Source organism: Barbus barbus (assembly GCF_936440315.1).
Source record: "Barbus barbus genome assembly, chromosome: 31".
NCBI lineage: Eukaryota > Metazoa > Chordata > Actinopteri > Cypriniformes > Cyprinidae > Barbus > Barbus barbus.
Window position 1 is genome coordinate 8,425,054 of NC_136759.1, and position 22,350 is coordinate 8,447,403.

The following is a 22,350-nucleotide window of genomic DNA, read 5'->3' on the forward strand; positions in this document are numbered from 1 at the left end:
GTGAGACATATAGACACAAATAAAATATTCAAATAATTAAATAAAATTATTTTAAATAATTTCAAATAAGGCACTCAGAGCCATACTATATAGTAAATATGATCATGATGTAATGGGTTGCCATTATTTACCAACATGCCCTGTTTACAATATAGCCTCTCGTGTTGCATGCATTGTGTCATGAAGAGCATAGAAAACAAGAAGTTCAGAAAAGATAAGCACTTCTACTTTATTACACGTCAAGGTTTCAGAAGATACCATTCTTCTAAATAGGGGGGTGGGGAGGGGTTTACAGTTCTCCTTACTGCTGGTCATTTCATTAATTGAAAACAAAAATATTTGTTTGCATGTGCATACATCCATTCATCTTTACATACACTCATATTGTTTAAATGTTTCAATTCATTCATTCATTCAAGAGGACCAATCATTTGCTTGCTTTGAGCATCCATAAAACCAAACATCCCTGGTCAGTCGAATATCCACCAATCATCAGTTTTCATTTATACAATACATTATTTGCAAAGGAGAACAAGTTTGGTTTAGATGTTGAAGGTTTGGCGACATAATGGTGGGAAGAGTGATGCCCCACACCCTGAATCATAACACAACCGCAGGGTGCTAAATCGACAACTGCAACCTATCGAATGACATGCAACCTTTAGAACAGCCTATCAGGTTTCAGGAACACCACTGTCACAGCCAATCAGAACTCAGGGAAACACAAGTGTAACAGGTTTCCAAAAGCGATTCCATCCGGAGTTGGCGGGGGGGAAAAGGGAAGTCCCTGATGTACATGTTACATTAATAAACATCTTTTTAAAAAATTAAGGAAATTCTATAGAACTGTACCATTTTCTCAAAAAGGTTGGATAACACATTTTAAGCAAATATTCCCCACAACTTAAGAACAGTGGACACATTTTAAAAATGTGTCAAGATTCTAAAGGGAAAAACAAAATTATAATGAAACACCAACCATGAAATGTTAAATACTTTAACTCTTAAAAGAGAACCAAGAACATTTCTATATAGTCAATAATTTACAGATTGTTCATTGTTTGTTTCATTTCAGCAGCAAACATGAGACATTGAGTTTTTTTTTCCTTTTTAAACCTGTTGCTGTGAGCTTACCATCGCTCCAACAATAGTTATTTTAAGCAAAAATAAACCATATGAAATAAAAGATACAACTGTAATGAAATAAAACAGCCTAAAAAAAAAGTTTGACAGGCTTCCAAGGCTTAACAGCAGGATGCTCGGAAAAAAACAAAAAACAAACAACACAAAAAACAGTACTGCTGCCAGTAAAATCAACTTGCACTACAAGATTTAGACGTATCATAGTGAACTGTTATGGCACATTCTTGTGCAAGTTTTTTTTACTGGTGATACAATCTGCTCAGAAACATTAGTTCAGTCATGGGATTTACACACCCATGAATGTGATCGCTTGAATAAGCTCTTTATTGAGCGCCCAACCAGGGCTGTAAGGCCTCTACTCATTTGTGACGCTAATAAAAAAAAAGTCCACCCATAATCATTCACAAAATCTCAACTGTATTGTTCATCAGGTAATCAGGTAATGATGTAAAATTTGATTTACCGTAAGCAAACTTGTGCATATATCATTGTAAAAAAAAAAAAAATTAGTACCAAAATTATTTTAAAATAAAAAAACTGTGATAAAAAAAGTAAAAAAAAAAAAAAAAAAAAGAAATAAAAAAGGTATAGTACCAAAATATTTAATAGTTCTGTTTGGAAGCCATATATACTCTATATGAGATATATGCAAATTATTAACAATTGTTTCTTGATTTTCATGCTAACAATAAAAAATTGGAGTGTAGTTCTGTTTGGAGGCCAATATAAACCATGAGATTCATGCTTATTGCAATTGCACGGGCTGTAATGTGACCATGTATGAAATGTAACACGGGTTTGACAGACATCACAGTGTGTGTTTGGCAGCATGAGGTCAGTCATGGCTCACAGTGCTGAAACACAGTGTGTGTGTAAACTCTTTCGTAAAATCCTGAGGTGAGGTTGGGGTGTTTGAGGTTGTCCGTACTGGGTGTATAAAAGCGTCTAATTGAGATCTGTATAACAACTTGTAATCCCATATGTAATGGAAATATCTGGTAGTACCGAAGGAAATGGGTACAATCAACACTGTTGGGGACTGTCGTACAAACCCAACACAATATGGCTGCTTCGTAAAGCATCCCTGTACCAAACAATTTGTCGTACGTCGGGTACTAGTTAGGTACCATCATTTACATAAATATCATTAATGTAACATTGCTTGAGAAACTACAACTACTACTGCAGTATCGTTGCCCTTTACCTCAAAAGGTGCCGTTTTACCACATCTGATGGTAGAAATCGATTTGTACCGAGTCTGTAACAGTTGGACAGTAACGTCTGGTAATGTCTGAAGAGGTGCGCACAGTGAAAGTCCAGTTGTGAGAGATTTATGGTTAGTGGAATCCAGCATTTGTGAGGCCCGGATATGTGATGTTATGAGGTCTGTTTTGTCCATATGGTTTTGGTAGCGTCCGGGTGATAATGTGGCTCTGGAAAATGAGGTTAGTGAGTTTATTGAGGTCCAGTTTTCTGAGGTCCAGCTTGTGGTGAACAGGGAGAGATTTTGATTTTTGATGCTGAAGAAACAGTGGCATTCTACTCTTCATTCTGGTGGAAAAAAGGAGAAATTAACGTTAGACACATGATCAAACGGCCACAGACAACACAAAATAAAACCTAAAAGCACTATTTAGAGTAGAAACACGCTGTTAATCTACTTTTTTTAGGAACATGCTGGTCTATAGCGCCCTCTCATACACAAAAACAAACAAATCCTCCCTTTCTTTGTTTATTTGAAAACACCACTCTTTCTTGGATCCTTCCTTCGGCCCGAGGAGTAACTGACCATGCCAACGGTTGATAAACAAGCATCACTGCTTCCCTGGAAACGTTCAACACTGATTTGAACAGCTTGAGACGAGCCAAAACCTTTATGACATCATCACTCGGCACAAACACAGAGAGCGAGCGAGCGAGCAAGACCTGATGCAGACAATCTGCTCTCTTTCTGTCTGTCTCCCATTATCCATTCACAAGCGTATGTGAGCCTCATCCGAAAGTGGCGCTCCTGACTCCTGCCCTGTTCAATCGCACGTCTAATCCACTCAGACGCACACAAACAACTACGAGCTGTTTTCATTATATAACACTCTCACTGACTGTGATTAAAAGATCAGAAGGTAGACAGTCAGCATTAGCGCGCTCACACACCTGTTCGCCATCAATTCTGAAAAAAAAAAAGTGATGTGCTGTAATTCTGGGCTTGTGATTGATCACGACTTCAGACACGGGGTTTAAAGTCGACATGAAAAGACATGTGCATTTATAAAATGTGAGGCGAAACTGGATATTTGATAAAAAAAAAAAAAAAAGGAATTTACCCATTCTTGTGTTGTTTTAAACCTGTAGTACGTCATACCAACAGATTGATCACTTTTCCTTGCAATTACAATAAATGGGGACTGGTACTTTTAGGGTTCAAGACAGACATAAAAACACCTTACGTATCATAAAAATAGTCCATATAACTTGTATGCTATGTTTTTACAAGTCTTCTGAAGCCATACGATGGCTTTGTATTAGGAACAGACTAAACGTGTATTTATTCACTAATAATTTACCCTCCGACCAACTGTTAAAAGCAGTAACCGGATCATTGAGTCAGTAAGTAGAATTCAAGACCAGAATCGGTTTAATTTGTTAACAGAATCATTCAGTTATTGTGAACTGAATCAAAAGATTCATTCAAGGTCCAACTAAAAAGAATGATTTTTTTTTTTTTTTTTACAAGCCGCACAATAAGTCCAGAAAGCAAATAAGGTCAACTGTGACGTTCACCTTTACTAAGTTTACAAGTGTTTGTATTGGTGTACGTATTCCTGTATAAACCGCTGCCCTCTTTCCATCCAGCCGACATTATTCTGACACCAGCTCTGCACTGGAATACACAACCTCGCCTGTATCGGAGTGAGCTTATTTGTTTAGACTGGTCTGATTTTGTTCCCAAACCTTTTACCTGAAGCTGTCACTGCTTTGGACGCAGTCGTTATGATGTCATACATGAAAGAGAACTAGCCATTACAACACGGAACGACTGACCTGATTTGTTAATTACATTCAAAACAAATACAGCTTCAATTCCTCACTTAACCTCTGAAACCAATCCTGTGATACTTTTCCATTACTTACTTTAATTGCACACAGAAAGCATGACAGTAGGCCCTGTGATGGAGCTGAGGAGAAGTAGGCCCCAGCACGGAGCTCCTCGGTTCCGATTAGGCCCCAGTATAAATCTACGGGAAGGACCGGGCCTGAGCTCAGAGCTGAAGAGGCAAACCTCAGCTATAAATACAGCGCTGTACAGCAGCGGAGCAGAGAGCCGCAGGTCTAATAGCGCAGCGCTGAGAACATGAAAGCCCCCTCACATCTCCGCAGCAAGCCCGACGTCAAACGCTTTTATAGTGCGGCCATTTTTAGGGCCTCTTTCCTCTTTACTTAGAAAACCAGCAAGATGGAGAAAATTGCAGAGGGTGAAATTATAAGCTGCCGGACTGTGCAAACACGTAGCGTGGGAAAAAAAAACAAAAAAGAGAGGGAGCTCAAAAATGCCGCTCCCGGAAGTCACAGCATCCCGGAATGAGGGGGAGGAGGTACTAGTAAGATTCAGATTTTCCAGAATTCGATTCTAAAATTCTGTTCCTGGAATTCGTGCACTACAGCGTGCATGATTTGTCAATCACACAACCATCTTTATGATATCAAAAAAAGACAAGACTATGAAACTTAAAGTGTATGAATCATCACAAAACGAGTAATTTAGACAAAACTGCACATAAACCCCCCACTTTATGTCCTATGTTACCTGACTTGTCCAGGCAAGTGTTTACTGGTTACATTTTTTTTAAATTTAATAGAAATTGCTATGGACAATTTCCACTTGAGTTGCCAGATATTTCACACATATGGAAATCGCAGAATGAACTGAACTGAACGACTAATGTTCATCAGAAATGGTGGACTTATTTACTCTACTCAGAAGAACTGAAAACTAAAATTAAAAATGTACATTTCCATATAATATAAAATATACTACCAGAGCTGGGTAGATTACTTTCAAAATGTAGTCTATTGCTGATTACAGATTACATGATGAAAACTAGTTACGTAATCTAGGTTACACATTTTAGATAATGTATTCTCACTACTTTTTAGATTACTTTTTGTCTAACTTGTTTTAAACTTAGCATTAAACATACCATATTTATATTAAAAAAAGCAAAGAGAAAGAAAATTACATTTTTTTTTATATCAACATCATAAAATGCATTAAACCAGGGTTTCCCAAACTGGACTTAATGTAAGAACAGCAGTGGGTTTGTGAGTTGATAAAAAGATAATTAATTAAGTACATCATAAAAATGTAAAAAAATAATAATAATTCAGAAGCATGGAATGCAAAATTATTTACATGACATTTACGTGGCTATTCTATATTGTGAATATAGTCAAAGCTAAACTGAATGACACACAGCTTTAGAAAGGACAATTTAAAAGAGAAAAAAGAATTAAGGAGAATCAGTAAATTAAGAATGATTTACTGCCATAGTGTGAATATGTAATCATTCAATCCATAAAAAAGTAACAAATCTGATTATGAGCATTATAAAATGTAATACAATCTATTTTTTTTTTAATCTGATTACATAATCCAGATTACATGTGATCAGTTACTACCTAGCTCTGTATACTACACTACTGTCCCAAAGTTTGGGAACATTATTATTATTTTATACTTTTATTCAACAAGGTCACATGAAATTGACCAAAATGACTGTAAACATGTGTACTGTTATAGAAGATGTCTATGTCAAATAAATGCTGTTTACGGGAATAAATTACAAAAAAAAAAAAAAAAAGTTACAACAGAAAAGAGTTAATTTCGATGCATCTTAAATTATAATAAAAATACAAATTACAATTTTAAGTAATAATATATTTCACAATATTAGTTTTCACTGTTTTTGATCAAATAAATGCAAACTTGGTGAGCATATGAAACTTCTTTAAAAACATTAAAATCCTAATAACCCCAAATATTTGAATGGCATGTGCTTTACCACAAAGTATATTAATAAAAGTACCTTTCCAGGCTTGGAAAACACCTTTTCAAAAAGGTAAAGTGTGTCAATTCTGCACGAGTGTCGCAAAACTGAATTACAAAAATGATGATTGCTTCCAAACAGGTAGTCCCACACCCAAGCTTGCATCGTTGGTGGAGCTTCATGTTATATCTGGTCCAAGTTTGCTACTAAAAGATACAACAATTCCATTTGGTGTTGGTATTGATGCACTGTTGGGACTGTGGGAATATTCAGGTCTCTTTACAGCACTGATAATAATATCAACGGCTTGACTTTCTCAAAGCTGGGATGTGTGCCTTTTCTATGCCTCTAACATATTACATGTACCACATGCAGGTGTTAAAATAAGCACATTTAATAAAAGCCAGCATTACAGCATACTGTAACGTCACACACACACACACTCCCACACTACAGTAAGTTATCTGCACACTCATACAGCGTCTGCAGAGGTGGGATTTGGAGCTTTACTCTGCAGAGAACCTTATAAGGCTGCGAGTGAGGGGTGGTGCTCATCTACCATCAGCTCAATGAACTAACGTCATTCAGCCGTGTAACACACACACACACACAGGCATACTGTGCCAGGACCCGGGAGAGTGGGGACATTTTTAGCCCGCTGAAACGTCCACACACATCCATCCCCACGCGCTGCGAAGGATACAGTTACAGATGTGTGCTGCAGTGTGTGCTGCGATTCGGCACGACTGACGTCAGTACACAGGTCGTATTCGCTGAGAGAGAACATTCAACGCTGACGCCAACACACACACAAACACACCACAGGCTCTTGATGAATTCAATGCCAAACTTCCGAAGTGAGAAGTGCTTACTTAAAGGGATAGTTCTCACAAAAATGCTATTTGTTATCATTTACTCACCATCATGTCATTAAGCTATTTTTAATGAAACCTGAGAAAATCCATCTAATCAAAATGTAAAAAATCCAAAAAGGTTATAAATAGGGATGCACCGATATATCAGCTAATATTTGGTATTGGTCGATAAAAGCAATTAACTCTGTCATCAACTAAGGGTTTTAAAAAAGCAGATGATCAGGGCAATTATATCCTTTCAGTTTAAAAGGGGTGGAAAAACGAGTCTGAATGCAACTAATGTGTGAAGAAAATGCCTTGTGTAAATTTATGGTTGTTGAAGTTAATGCAATGATAATGCAATCTCTTTGAGAAATAGCTCAGTTAATGCAGGTTCTATTTGACCGTATGAATCACCCATAGTCCAAGCCAAGGTTGCCAGGTCTGTGGTCTTCCCTTCACCAAACATTATTTATAATGTGCCTACCATGCAATAATCACAAAGAGCTTTGTTATACTGATAAGAAACAAGGTCTCGGCTCCAAACTTGTTCATTTTATCACAAATTCAAAATGTGGCATGACAGATCGCTGTAGCCATTCAAGATGTATGAAACTGTACTGAAGTGCATCTCCAGTGGAAACTTTACTATCCCATGAGGCCATGGGAGAGGACTTGTGAAGAGATGCAACTGACACTGGTAGGTTACGTCAATAACAACATAGTGAATGTAGTATGTCTGGATTAAATTCATGTTATATAGAACATATATTTGTAGTAATTATTTAAAAGAAGTACCCATTCCAAGAGTATGCGATTTTGGATGCAGCCCATATGTATGTATGTATGTATGTGTCAATCATTGTGCAGTAGGGCTGTGCAATTAATCGCATGCGATTCTTCTGTGATACTGAACACGATATTGCCTAGCTTGTCAGTGAACTATGGCTCTGTGTAGTAAATGGCGCTCCATCTGAAAGCAGGTGATGGAGATTTACTACTAATCACAGAACCCGCTTTACTGATGAGATGCGCATGACAATCGCATGTGATTAATTGCACAGCCCTATTGTGTAGATATAAATAAAAGCCTCAATGTAATACTGAATCATATAATGAAATCATATCTCTTTAGAAGACTTTGATTAAATCACTCAAAACATATGGATTCATTTTACAACACATTTATATCCTTTTTGAAGTTTTGGTTACCTGGACTTTTAGGTGAAAAACAAGAACACTTCTATAATGTACTTAATGTGCTCTATTGTCATGCACTAATTTTGTACTAAAAGTGATTCTTTAGTACTTCTTAAGATAAACTTAAGATCATCTAAGCGTACTCAACTGTGCTATTTTGAGACACCATGAATATGAACTAAAATGCACTTTTAACATACTATCTTTGTACTTAAATTTATTTAGTTACCACTTGTAGTACACTTGAGTGTAATGTATGAAATATGGGTTAAAGTGTGCTAGAAGTGGTAACTAAATACATTTTTTAAATACAAAGATAGTATGTTAAAAGTGTATTTTAGTTCATATTCATGGTGTCTCAAAATAGCACAGTTGAGTACACTCAATGATCTTAAGTTTATCTGAAGTACTAAAGAATAATTTTTACTATATTAAGTACAAAATTAGTGTGTGAAAATAGAGCACATTAAGTACATTATGGAAGTGCACTTGTTTTTCACCTGGGGTAGGAACAGAAACCTTTCAGGTTTCATTAAAAATATCTTAATTTGTGTTTTGAAGATTAACCAAAGTCGTATGGACCAACATGGGGGTAAGTAAATGACAGAATAGTCATTTTTGGGTGAACTATGTCTTTAACAAAATCAAACCACACTGACAAACCTCCACTCATACGGTCACAAAACGATGACTAGGAACTTCCCGAATACCTCACGATCGGAGAACTTCACGTTCTCACAGCACTGGGAGAGAAACCACACGCAAGACCACATCAGAGGTTTCCACAACACACCCTGAAGTAACACACCAATGCAGAATTCAGATGCAGTTTGACTACTGGAGGAAAAAAAACTGACATAACAACGAATAAATCGAAGGTTGAAAAGATCCTGAAACAAAATGGGGATTAAATGTTGGTGTTTGTGACAAACGAACACAATGGTGCGGCCCATTTTGGGGGCCAGAGAAAAACAAAGCGGCTGTATCAGCTCTGTGTGTGTGTGATGTGGAAGAGACAGTGTGTGCCAAATACCATTCCCTTTAGCAAAGGAAAAACTTCCATCTCCTACACACACACCAGATGTTTTGCCTACTTCAGCAAGTTGAGACACACACACACACATACACACACGCACTCGGTTTCTCCTCCCCTCGCCGCTGCACTCATCCTAGGAGCTGTAAACTACAAGACTCAAAGCAGATTTTCCCTCTGCCCAAGATGGCCGTCGACTGCTGGCCTCTCTTGATACGGACGTGAGGCGAAAGTGGCTGTTGCTGTTCGTCGTCTCTGACTCCTCGCATTTTACCAGACGTGAGAAACGGCAGATCTTCAAAGAACTTATCAGAAGAGGCCCACTTCACACGGCTCACAAAGGCTCTCTTGTATTCAGTCACACTTTGAACACGTTTACATATCTTGATAGAAGTCTTTTTGAGGGGGAGGAAGGATATGACTTATGACCTTTGCAAAAATACTATGGTAAAATAAGGTTTTTTGGACTGCCATACAGAATGTATTACCATGATACCATGTCTAAAAACATGTAAATATTATAGTACTTGCACATTAAGTATCACATAAATACCATGGTACTTGAATCCAGCAAATATATTGTTAAATTAGTAAGTTAAGTTATATATATATATCAATGTAAAATGATATTACCATCACTTAACTATGGTACCTACCTGCTGCCACTGCACTTTTTCTGTAAGGGAAAATTCTGAAAACGTGATTTTTGTTAATAATTTATGTTTTTGGACAATGTTTTCAGACTTTACCACAATGAAATACTATGGTATAGGCCTATATTAATACCATTCAATGCCATATGACGCTTTTGTAAGAAAAGGTTATGTTCTAAAGAAATAAAGCCTTGAGACGGTTACAAAAAGTACCATGGTAATACCATATTATGCATAATACCATAACAGTAAATATTACAGTATCCATTGAGGTCTAGCATACATGGAATTACAAATATCTTAAAATAAATGAGGTATATTAATATGGTAATTACACAACCATTCAAAAGTTTGGGGAATGCAAGATAAAAAAATTTTATTAATACGAATGTATGAAAGTGATCAATAGTGACAGAAGAGACATTGTTACAAAAAAAAAATCATATAAATTTCATATTCATATTTCAAATAAATGCTGTTCTTCTGAGCTTTCTATTCATAAAAAAAATCCAGAATAAATGTCAGTTTCCAGAAAAATATTACGCAGCACAACATAGAAATATTTTAAATTGTAATCATTTTTCACAATATCACTGTTTTATTGTATTACTGATTAACTAAATGTGGCTCTAGAGGCATTCTTTCAGAAACTTTAAATCAAATCTTGACTGTAATATGACAATAGTGTAAATTACAAAAAAGTATCATGGTTTTTGGACATAATGCCATGGGACAAGCAATACCATGATATATTTAAGGATGTTTTTTGGTACCATGTACCAAGTAACTAATTACATGAATACATTAAACAAACAATATCTAAGAACTACAGTGTAACCAAATTATAAGGGATGACTTGGTTAAATAAAAAAAAAAGAAGTCTTTTTGGTGAAGACAAGATCTGGTGTGAGAGAGAAAGGACCGAAAAGGACAAGATGAGGGAACTTCACCCGACAGGAGTCGACTCTCAATTCATGACCTTTCATTAGAAAACACAGTGTCCCTGATGACTCACTCAAACACTTACACGTGATGTGCCCTTAAACAAAAGGCAACTAACAACAAAGAGCTGGAACACACAACTCCAAAACAGTGTTACACAGAAAAAGGGGCCGAAAAAAGAGAGAAAGAAAATAAAAGGCGGCCCGCTTGAGGCGCAGGCATGCCTGAGCGGACTCTCTTGAGAAACTTTCCACTGACGGTCTGACCTCAGCGACAAGGGCGCTCACACACACACACAGCACACACACGCACACAGCACACACACACGCACACAGCACACACACACACACACACACACACACAGAGAGAGAGAGAGAGAGAAAGAGAGAGACTTCACAACAAACCCAAAACTGACAGAGATGACCTATAAGTGCTCACGCAGTACGTAAGCCTCTCTGTGAATCACATCCCAGAACGTCTTTCGGCTTCAAGCCAAGGTCGTATTTACCGCCAGAAACACAAACAAAAACAAATGTCAGTCAGTGAGTTTGCCACAGCTTCATTTGGATGGCGTCTACTATGTTGTTGTGGGGAGAACTGAAAGGAGAAATGATTTACTGCCCTCCTCTAAAAGCAAATTTAATGTAAAGAAGAATTCGGAGTCGCAAATATCGCACATCACCTACAACAAGTGCTCACACATACACGCTGACGTCTTTTCCTGTCATATCTTTATGAACTCTCTGGTCTTGCATTGGCCTTGCCCCAACCCTGACCAGAGAGAGAGAGAGAGAGAGAGAGAGAAAGAAATAAAAAGAGAGAGAGAACGAGTGTGTGTGGCTGGGGTGAAGTGAGGACATGAAGCTGACAGATCCAACTGGGCCATGAGGAACTCGTCCAGACCAACGGAGCTGGGCGGAGTGGAAGAACTGTACTGCTTCTCTCTCAAACACACACATGGGCTAGAAGACAGATCCAACGTACAAACAAAGACTCAGCACTTTTGCTCAACAGAACTAAACATAAATATAAAAGACACATGGAAACACATACTACGGATGTCACAATATAAAATGTCAGTAATCAATGCAACCGCAAAAACTATGATACTATAAACAACCATTAACAATCATGAATAAGCATATTATTTTCAAATTAAAGACCCCCCCCCCCCCCTTTAAAACAATAATATTTTGACTTGTAGTCTGTAGTAAAACTCCAATATCATATAATTTCATACTGTACAATAATGTAGTAATGCTTAAATTCACTTGTTAGCATTTAAAACAGTTGAACTGACTATGTTTGAGTTAATACTCAAAACAGCAAGTAATTGTAATATTTATTGGGTATCTGCCATAACATCAAACATAACATGCCATAACATATCTAAAAAATATAAAATCAATAATTAAGTTTGGAGTCGGTAACATTATGCTCACCAAGGCTACATTTAAAAATTATTATTATTTTTTTTACAGTTTAAAATATTTATTTTCCATTTTATTATATTTTAAAATGTGAAAATGTATTCATGTGATGGCAAGGCTCCAGTCATCAGTGTCACATGATCTTTCAGAAATCATTCCAATATGCTGGTTTGGTACTCAAAAAAACATTTATAATTATTATTGAAAAGAGTGCTACTTAATATTTTTGTGGAATCCGAAATCTTTTGTAACATAATAAATGTCTTTGCTGTCACTTTTGATAATTTTTGGTAATTTTATTAATTGCTTCCAAACTTTTGAACAGTTGTGTATATATAAATATCAGTATTAGACAATTGCAATATCGGTGCACCCCCTTTTTTATTTTAGTATTATATCTTTGAAACATTTGACATCTAACATGTCTTGATGGCATCTTTGGAGCGAGCACATCTAGCGCTGTCAAAGAACAAAGCCTGCTCTATTAAAGCTATTGATAGAACAGGTTCCACTTTCGCCTCGTCAGTCCAGACATTGTGATCTCCTAAAAGCAGACCCCTATGTCCCGTCCACGAGACCATATCATTCCCGCTTGTGGCCGGCACCTATCAGTGCCTGACAATGCAAAACACTCTGCTTTCATTCACCCATCCGTCTGGCTGCACATTCGGTTCAAATGCCTGTCAAGCATTGGTGGAATAGTGGCACGGACCATTCCCTTACAAACCCATGGCTCATGTCCACCCGTTTGATGCCAAGTCTCATGGTGGGAGCAGGGACACTGATACCTGGCCAAACTCACCCCATCCTTCCGTTCCGACCCTCACCCTAAATAGTCAGCAGCACATTAGCGGTGCGAGTACTCTGTGTGAAATTTCTGACAAACTTAGAATGACTTTGAAGAACAAAACGGGATGTGGGAGTTCATGTGGTTCTATCTTTGGCGGATAAAGCTAAATGCAAAGCTCTGATGTGATGACAATAACCACATAATATTCAACATTAATGAGATAAGAGAGAAGAGTAATCGCATGCATATTTGACTTCACAAAACCAGATAGAAACTGAGCCATTTTGTTCCTTTTATCAGCATTTCTAAAAAGCCAGAAACTTTTTGTTTTCGGTTTACGTCAATTGAAATGAATAATTTACTCAAAATCAAAATCCTGTCATTACTTTCTCACCGAAAACTTCTACAATGTTCTACAAAACCATTCCAAAGAATCTCTGCTAAGCTCTTTTCTGTACAGTCAAAGTGAATGGGAGTTTGAGAACAGGTGCCTTCAAGCTCCAAAAAGGACAAAAATACACAATAAAAGAACCATAAAACTACTCCCTATCAAACCTTATGAAACCAAACAATATCTTTGTGTGAAGAAATCTTTAGCGGTTTTAAGTAGTTCATTCATTCAATGATACGTATCTAGGTCTCAAAACTGACATTCACATATAGAATGCTGCAGCCGTGATGTCAAAAGCCAGAAGTCTTTGTCCATGGGCTCCCTTGAGATTTTGCTATGGGTTTTTCATTTCATGGGTGAAATGAGGTCTGTGGTAAACATAATTTAATAATATCTGGATGTTTTCTTATGCAACAATCTGCACACGCTCAAACTCCAAATGTTTCTATGTAGTCATTTATTAGAAACACACTTTTAAAAATATACATATCCTAAAAATGTGAGTTTTCAGTATGAGTGCGTGTAATTTACATTGTAGACCAATATCCAAGTATCATCAATTGATATTTACCACAGCTTATTTTGCTCATGAATTAAAAAAAAACCATTATAAAAACCTATAGTCTTGAGGGAACTCATGACGAATTCAGGCCAAAGCATACTTTTGCTTTTACATGTACGCAAGAGTCCGCATACAGTGAGTGTGACGCAAATTTCATCACCTGAATAGCATGCACGTACTGCAAACAATCCAATTTTTCTAAACGTGCATACCTTGTATCTTAATTTCTACTTTTGTCTTTCGTTCGTATATGTCATATATGTTTAGAAAATCACAATGTTTAAACAATTTAATTTCAATTAATAAATAAATAGAATTTTGATTTTTAGGTGAACTAACTTTTTCATTTAAAGGCAGTCAATACAAACTCTTAATTAGTTACATGCTATATCAAATGCAGTATTATTAAATCAAAAACAGACAAAACAGTATGAAACTAAATAGAACTAGACGGACTAAACCAGACAGAATCAGAATAGAATACTTCAAATATTATTACAGATAAAGAACAGAGGAATTTCATGCATTTTACATTACTTAAATATTAGTCATTTCTGTTAGTGTGCTCCGAGCATCTGCTGATATTTGACCTTGGGTACTAATAACCCAATTTGTATGAACACACAAGAGCATTTACTCTATGTTCTTAATGTTGACAGGGATAGGTTATGCCTATTAAGCCAACATTTTACTTGCTGCCTTAAAATACTTCAAAGCAAAAACAAATCCTATTTGCTATATGGATATAAATGCCAGGGTCGTTCTACATGAAACACTGATTGGAGAATTTCTGGTTCCCCTTATACATGGCCTTGTTCAGTTAATCTCTTAAACCCTCCTTATTTCTCTCTCTTTCTCCTGCTGTGTGCCCCTTCCTACCTCTCTCTTTACTTCCTCTCCATCCCTCCATATATATCTGCCTGTATCTACTTTAACAAGCGGCTCTGTAAAACAGGCACAAAAGCTGCTGTTACATTCCAACCCTGGAGCTACTCACACACACACACACACACCTCTCATTTCCCCGTTCACACACATTCCAAGGATCTCATCAAAGAACAGAGCACCAAACCTGCCAACCTCATCCCACTACTGATGACCTTGACAGTGATCTACAATTTAGCTGTTTTTTAACCTGCTTCCTGCCTGATCTATCGTCGCTCATGCATCAAATAGAGATTTTCATGAATTTCCATATTCAGTTGTAATCTAAATTGATGATCTATTAAGTTAGCATTAATACAGAAAATTCTGTGTTAATATTGCTCAGCCTGCAGCATTAGGAAAGATTTAAAAGTGCTGCACAACTGCATCATTTCAGCTCAAAATGTCATTTATTGAGGAGAGGTGTGCTTTTACTTTTCTACACACTCAGAATTAATATTTTTGCCTGGTGAAAGATAAAATAGATTATCAAATTATTTTTAAAACATTTTTTTTTAATTCCTCAGAATGAATATCAGACCATTTCAAAGTAATTTTATTATTATTAATAATTTTCTGAAGAATGTAAGTTATATTTTAATGTATGTGTTACAAATTTTTACACTTATAAACGAAAACAGTTAAGAAATGGGAATATTGGCCTTTTCTCTGTTAATAAATATTTAGACACCCATATACCATTTTAAAGTTTGTGATCAGCAAGATTTAGTTTTTTTAAATAGTTACTTCTATTATTATTTTCTCATCAAGCATGCATTAAAAATTGACAGTAAAATTACAGTAAAGGCATTTACATTGAAATAATATTTTAAAATATTACAGCTTTTATTGTATTTTTACTATTGATCATGTAAATACAGCCTTGGTGAGAATAAGAAACCTATATATTAAAAACATTTCAAAAATCTTACAGACCCTATACTTTTGAATGGTACTGTATAATTTTATCACTTTAAAAACATTAACATAAAATTACCATTAATATAGATTACTGAAGTTGAGGTACAAGTGAATAAATCAACCATTCCTTAGCTTCAAATTAATAAATGACAATTAAACAATAGCCTAAATTCAACTGAATACCCATGATTCCTCTGATCTGATCCCAGAGCTCCGCCCCTAACCGATCACGCTGCTGCACAATACTTGGCACTTCAAACCTCCTAAAGGATGCAAGAAAGAGAGGGAAAGACAACAAAGAGGAAAACTTGGCTGAAACGGAGTAAGAGGGAGAAGGGGACAAGAAGCCACTCTGCAGGGTGACCCCATCACGGTGGCCTGAGGTGGGCTGGGCTTCTAATCGTCTCACTCTGACCAAACCCACCGAAGAACTCTGTCACCCCGCCACACCCCACCATTGCCCAATGGTAATGTGGCTTTCTGAAGCCCCCAGCATCTCAGTCTGTGGCCCCTTAATCCACTGTGACATGGGAAAAAAAACGCTGTGGCAACAGCTTTACCATAGAGATGGGTGGCATTGACGCAGAGCCACACAGGAGCATGCCATGGGCAGAACATGTGCCAAAGGAGGCAGATGAAATTAGGAACTGAAGCTTTAGATAGACATCCTGCCAAAATTGTGACAACAACACATTCGATAAATACACCAAAAATAACCCCCATACCAAGAACTACATAAAATGTAAAAGCGCAGGTGAAAATAAGCACAGAGTAAGAGGAGGGGTTTCTGTTTCCTGCAGATGATGTCCACATCATCACAACTCTTGTCTCCAGAGAAACACAGGGAGTTTTTCTAAGGTGCACACACACACACACACACACACACAAACAGACACACAGGGCTTCCCAGAGTAAAAAAAAAACACAGGTTACGCAACACTGAAGCCCCTGTGCTCTCTCACCCCCCTAAATATACCAAGCCAAGCTCAAAACACACACTCACACACACACACACACACACACACACACACACACACATACAAAGGCGACAAAGTCAAGAAAGCATAATGGGTGCAGGTTCTCACCCCATCAAAACAAATGCTTCCTTAGAACAAACAGGGGCAAGCTCACTAAACAGTTGCGCAAAAACCATCTGACAGAAATGGTAAATCTTTCATCACTTACTTATGAACTTAATTGGAACTTAATCATGTCGTTCCAAACCTGTATGACTTTCTATCCTCCGCGCAACACAAAGAAGATATTCTTAAAGATGTCTCAGTGTTTTTAGACCCCATTGAAACTGTATGAACAAAAACGGTTTAAACATTCTTCAAAATACCTTTGTCTTCTACAGGAGAGGAAAAAAAATCATACAGGTTTGGAAATGACAATTTTCTTTTTTGAGTGAACCATCCCAACAATATCCTCATTCTTTTTAGTGAAAACATAACATCATTAAGAGCTAAAACAAAAAAATAATGAAATAATAAATCTCTAAATAAATTTGGACTTTAGCATCCACCTAGGTTTATGCCATATTGAACACATTTGTGCTGAAACTGATTACATCAAAAATAATAACAATTAAACTGATCACCAAATCATTAATACTCCTAGACTGAACACAAACGATTCTCTGAATCTATCCTGAACAGATGGTTAATAGTAAATACGAGTTAATGGAAAAATACTATCAATAGTAGTAGCATTGTCATCACTTGTGCAAGAAGTTTAAATGCATCATGGGAAATCCACACTGCTCTGCTAAAGCTTGATATGCAATCATTAGGATACACACAAAACCTTTCACATTTGGGAAAAAAGAGAAAAGTAAAGGAAGGCCAAGAGGGTGGAAAACCCTTCACTCGCTGAAGGGCAAGTAAATAAACTAAAACAACGATGATACAGAGTCAGCCAGGCATGACACACAAACCCTTGGGCGAAGTGGAGAATGCACAGTAGTGGCAGCTCTGTAGACTTCTCACAGCGCTTGATTAATATCAAAGACAACTCTGAAGAGTTAACTCACACACCAAGTAAACTTCCATTCAGGAAAAAGACATCCTATAAGCTGCTTAGTGACTCACAAATGCATATATGTGCTGTTTTTTCCTTTTGTCGCATCAGGAACAAGTGTAGACACGCTAACCCTTTCTGCCTCCATTCACAAATATGTCCATTTATCAGCCTGAAGAGGCCCAGTCATCAGTGGGAGGGAATCTAAACCCCCTTAGCTCTGTCCTAAGATTTCAGAACGGGATTTTCCACCAAAGACTCAAACTACTCAGATAAATGGGGGCTGATTTTATAAATAATAACATGATATGCATAGTACCTATTAAATGTTCAAAACAGGAATGATAACACAAAGACACTAAGAAATTTATAGCTCAAACATGCCAATAGTCAAGAACACAGCATTCTCAGATGCTCTATTGATAACCATTCTTAAACGAACACTTGATCTTACCTTCTCTGCTTGTGAGATTCCCTCTGGTCTCATCTGATTTCTTGAAGTGTATACTGACGTAGGCACTGAGCTCTTCTATACCTTCGACAGCTCCCAGCTCCACTGGCCTAGATTGGAACGCATTCCAGTCTGGAACATGCTGCTCTCCATTCTGCACCAGATCCAGATCTATGTAATTCAGGCCATTCTGGTCATGGTTTGTTAATGTGGGAATTGGGCCTGAAGTGTTTTCCCTTTGTCCGTTGCTTACTGTAGATGCAGGTGGAGCGGCAGAAGCAGCAGAGGCCTCACCGGGTCTTAACCACACATTCTCGAAAGAGGCGGAGCTGTGGCGCTTCACTTCACCTGACTGACAGGTGGCCGACATGTCAACTGACCCTCTGGTCGTTGTGGAAGCAAAAGTTTCTGAACTGTGTCGTCGTCGACCCTGTGGGTCAGCCCGGATTACTTTAGCCCCTTGGTTCCGCCCAGAAGTGGAGTTTACTCGTGTGAATGCACTAAGACCTGACAAAGGGCCGATCAGAGCCGGTCTTCCTGGAGCACCGCTTAACGGTGTCACATCATGATTGGGTGATGCAGAACAAGGAGGGGCATCATCTGCATCCGGCAAGGCCTTGGTCATCAGCATCATTTCAGTATCTGGAAAGCTAGTGCAGGATGCTAACTGCGTGCTGATGTAGTCACGGTCACACATGCTCTCACAGAGCAGTGGAGGGGAGGATACAGAATTTGATGGAGCGATTATGGCATAGTCTGAACAGGAAGTGGAAATCTGCATTTCTGGGCACAAACGACCAGCCTGCGAGCCCAGCTGCATGTTCATGTACTCAGATGATGAAAGGTCCGATGGGGCCTCAGCATCACTTCTGGAAAACACGGGTGGGTACAGCGATGCCAAGCTCGTCGAAAACGTCTTGTCGTTGAATTCAATGTTGACATACTCGCCAGGACTTTTGGGCTCTGTGGGGAAGGGACTCTCACGTGTTCGTGGAAGAGTACTTGCTTTGCTAGTGTCCAGTGACAGCCGTGTTGGACGTGTCAGCCTCCCATTGCCCTCTGACCTTTTGGGTTTGACAGCAGACTGCTGCGAGTTGCCTTGACCACCCAAGCTATCGCTGCTCGCTGAAGACGAGGAAGAGTCGGCATACGCCAATCGACTCGAGCCCAGTGATATCCGAAGAGGGCTCTGATCTTGCTTCCTGTTGACGTGTTTGAAGGAGCGGGGCAAAGAGAAGTAAGCGTACATCGGCCTGGGAGGATCTTCTACAGGGTTGAAAAAGCAGTCTGGAGGCGTGCTGGTCGTTGAACAACTAGCCGGGGACATGTTAATGTAGTCTCCACAAGATGACACTTTACCTTCCATGCTTTCTATGGAGAGCTTGGGGTTGACGCCATTAGTCCAGATCTTGCCATAGTTTGTTGTGCCATCTGGAGAGCAGCTGCCACTTGGTGACATCATCATGTAACCATTGGAGTCAACATGCGAGTGTTGCCAGGGGTTGATAATTTGCTGTGGTGCAGACACACTTTTTGGACTCATGGGCATGTAGTCACAGCTTTTCGTCGTTGGGGTCGCAGGCGCAACGCCTGGCAGCATGGGCATGTAGCCGTCATCTTTGTGATCTGGTCTACTGTGGTCTTTAGCTTGTGAAGCATCTATACCTTCCTCTGGGTATGAATGTGTTGGCATGAAGGAGTGCCTGTATGATGATGATGATGATGACGATGCAGTGCGGCTTCGTGGGTATGTGGGCATCATTACAGTATATTCCTCCAGCGAAGTAGCGGACGATTGCGAGGGAGTTTTTTGATGGCACGGAGTTGGCGGCGACGCACCAGAAGAATGCGTTCGCTTGCGGAAACATTTCTCCAGCTCTGGCTCCTCCTGTCTCGATGGCGTTCCCCTGGATTGGCTTCGCGATTGGCTCCCGGCGCCAGGAAGTGACCCAGGCCTGGCCATGCAGATGTAGTTGTTTATCTCCTCCTCCCTGGCAGGTGGTGTGTGGCCAAGCGAGTCTGGAGTCACGCTACGGAAGGAGCTCCGAAAGTCACAGGGGCTGGATCCGTATTCATCTGAGGAGATGAATCCGCCGTCACTAGGCGATCCAGATATGGAGGCGCTAGAGCGGCGTGGAAAGAGGCAGTCAGATGTGGATCCGTGGCCGCTGGAAGACAGGCTGACAGGGCTGATGGCTGAGGGGGAGCACCGTGAGGTGGGCGTGGGGATTGATCTGCTGTGATTGAGTGGCGGGTGAAGTCTGGAGGATCCACCCCTGTGTCGCTGCGATTGAGGTCGGGCTGTGCTTGGACTGCTTGGACTCCCATCCACAGATGCTGGTCTGGACATGGTGCCCTCCCCATCGCTGGACGCTCTCACTCTGAACGAATGGCTGTGTTTGCCAGGTCTAACAGGAGAAGTGGCCGTCACACTCTCTGCCCGAGAGCGCCTGCCTAAGCCAACTTGACTGGGAGGAGGATTGTTGTGATGATGCCTCCTGACAGGCACTGAGATGGGGTTTGAGCAGTTGGAAGATGACTGACTTTTGCTGCGGGGTCTGAACTCTTCACTCATGGCTTTCATGGCTTCTAATATAGTTTCATGCATGTTCTGAGCCACAACTGAGTCGTCCACTTGCATCCAAAACTCCCCAGGCCCGGTCACTGCAGACCTCCCGACTTCAATAAAAAAGAAATTTTCAGAGTGACCACATCTTCTAATGTTCATTAACTGCAGGACCACGGCGGCCGCGTCAGAATTGAGTTTCACAAAACTGATAGTCTTATTGGTGAGACATAATCTGTAAACACCAATCAAGTTCTTTGTGTGACCCAGACCCTTTGGTTTCAAAATAACCTGCCAAACCTCTTTGAAGGCAGGTCCCGGCGTGGTTTCGCCGTAATTATCCTCGCCAACTCCGCGGCCCGAGGCAGTTTCGTGGACCTTACCCCTGTTATGAAGATCCACCAGGGCTTGATACCACGACTCCTGCTCTACCTCGCTTTCAGCAGCGATGGCGAAGTACTCATCCTTGGTATAAAGCGCGACGAGATGTTTGTTTTTAGAATCGGCTCTTTTGTTGATGTTAAAGCAGCTCTCCAGCGGAATGGACCTTTTCGGCGCTCCAGACTTGTGTCTCCACTTCTTCTCGTTTTCATAGTACTCCAGTCGGGACGGTCCGGAGGCGCTCGCCGCCCTCAGTACAAAAAACCTTTTGTGCATGCTTTTGGGTTTCCTTAAATAAGCCACCTTCTTCACGTCTGAAAAACATCTTTGCTCCGTGGTGGGGCTTGCCATGGTATAAAAAACAAACTATAGAAAAACTGCAGGATCGAAAGTCAAAGCCTTATGCATGTACTCTTCGCTGAGACAAAAATGGTCCCATTGAGTAAAAATAGAAAAATAGCACTGAAACAGGTCCCTTTTGTGCAAGAGCTTCAATTATAACAGTTCATCGATACCGTAGTACACTTGGATTGTTTTTCAGCAGCATTACGTTGTTACAATTAAGTTTAAATAATCCATCGGACATCCTCAAAAATATTGCAAGTACCAGAAAGCAACAAGTTTATTTTGTAAAAAACACAAAACAGTAAAAATTACAAAACAGTGTCCTTTTCAGTCCGGAGATCCGTATGCATGATCAAAACAAGCGCAGTCAGCAGCGCGCGACCCCATTTACCCCGAAGATCAAAGCGCTGTCTGCAAAAATCCCAAAAGTGTAATTACACAAAGTATGCACTGACCGTTATTTACAACAGAAACGTACCAAGTCCGTTTGAACGGCAACATAAGTTCCTCCAAAACTCTCTTGAGTTTTCTTTTGCGACGCCGTAAGAGACCAAAACAAGGCACCGCTCGTGTATATTTGTATAGAGGAGCTGAGACTGAGGGGTTGCAGCCTAGCATGTTACGATACAACTAATAATCCCGCCCCTTTTGGAACTGCCGTCATTTGATTGGAGGGATCTAATGTCAATCATCATAGGGG

General features: G+C 39.3%; 1 protein-coding gene across 1 annotated transcript; it reads right to left on the minus strand.

Moving 5' to 3' along the window:
• Positions 1–206: 206 nt before the first annotated feature.
• Positions 207–22,248, minus strand: irs1 (insulin receptor substrate 1). Its single transcript, XM_079387285.1, has 2 exons — positions 18,362–22,248; positions 207–2,694 (listed from the first exon to the last, which is right to left on the minus strand). The coding sequence occupies exons 1-2, from the start codon at positions 21,654–21,656 to the stop codon at positions 2,690–2,692; spliced, it is 3,300 nt and encodes a 1,099-aa protein (XP_079243411.1). The 5' UTR covers positions 21,657–22,248; the 3' UTR covers positions 207–2,689.
• Between the last annotated feature and the right edge of the window lie 102 nt (positions 22,249–22,350).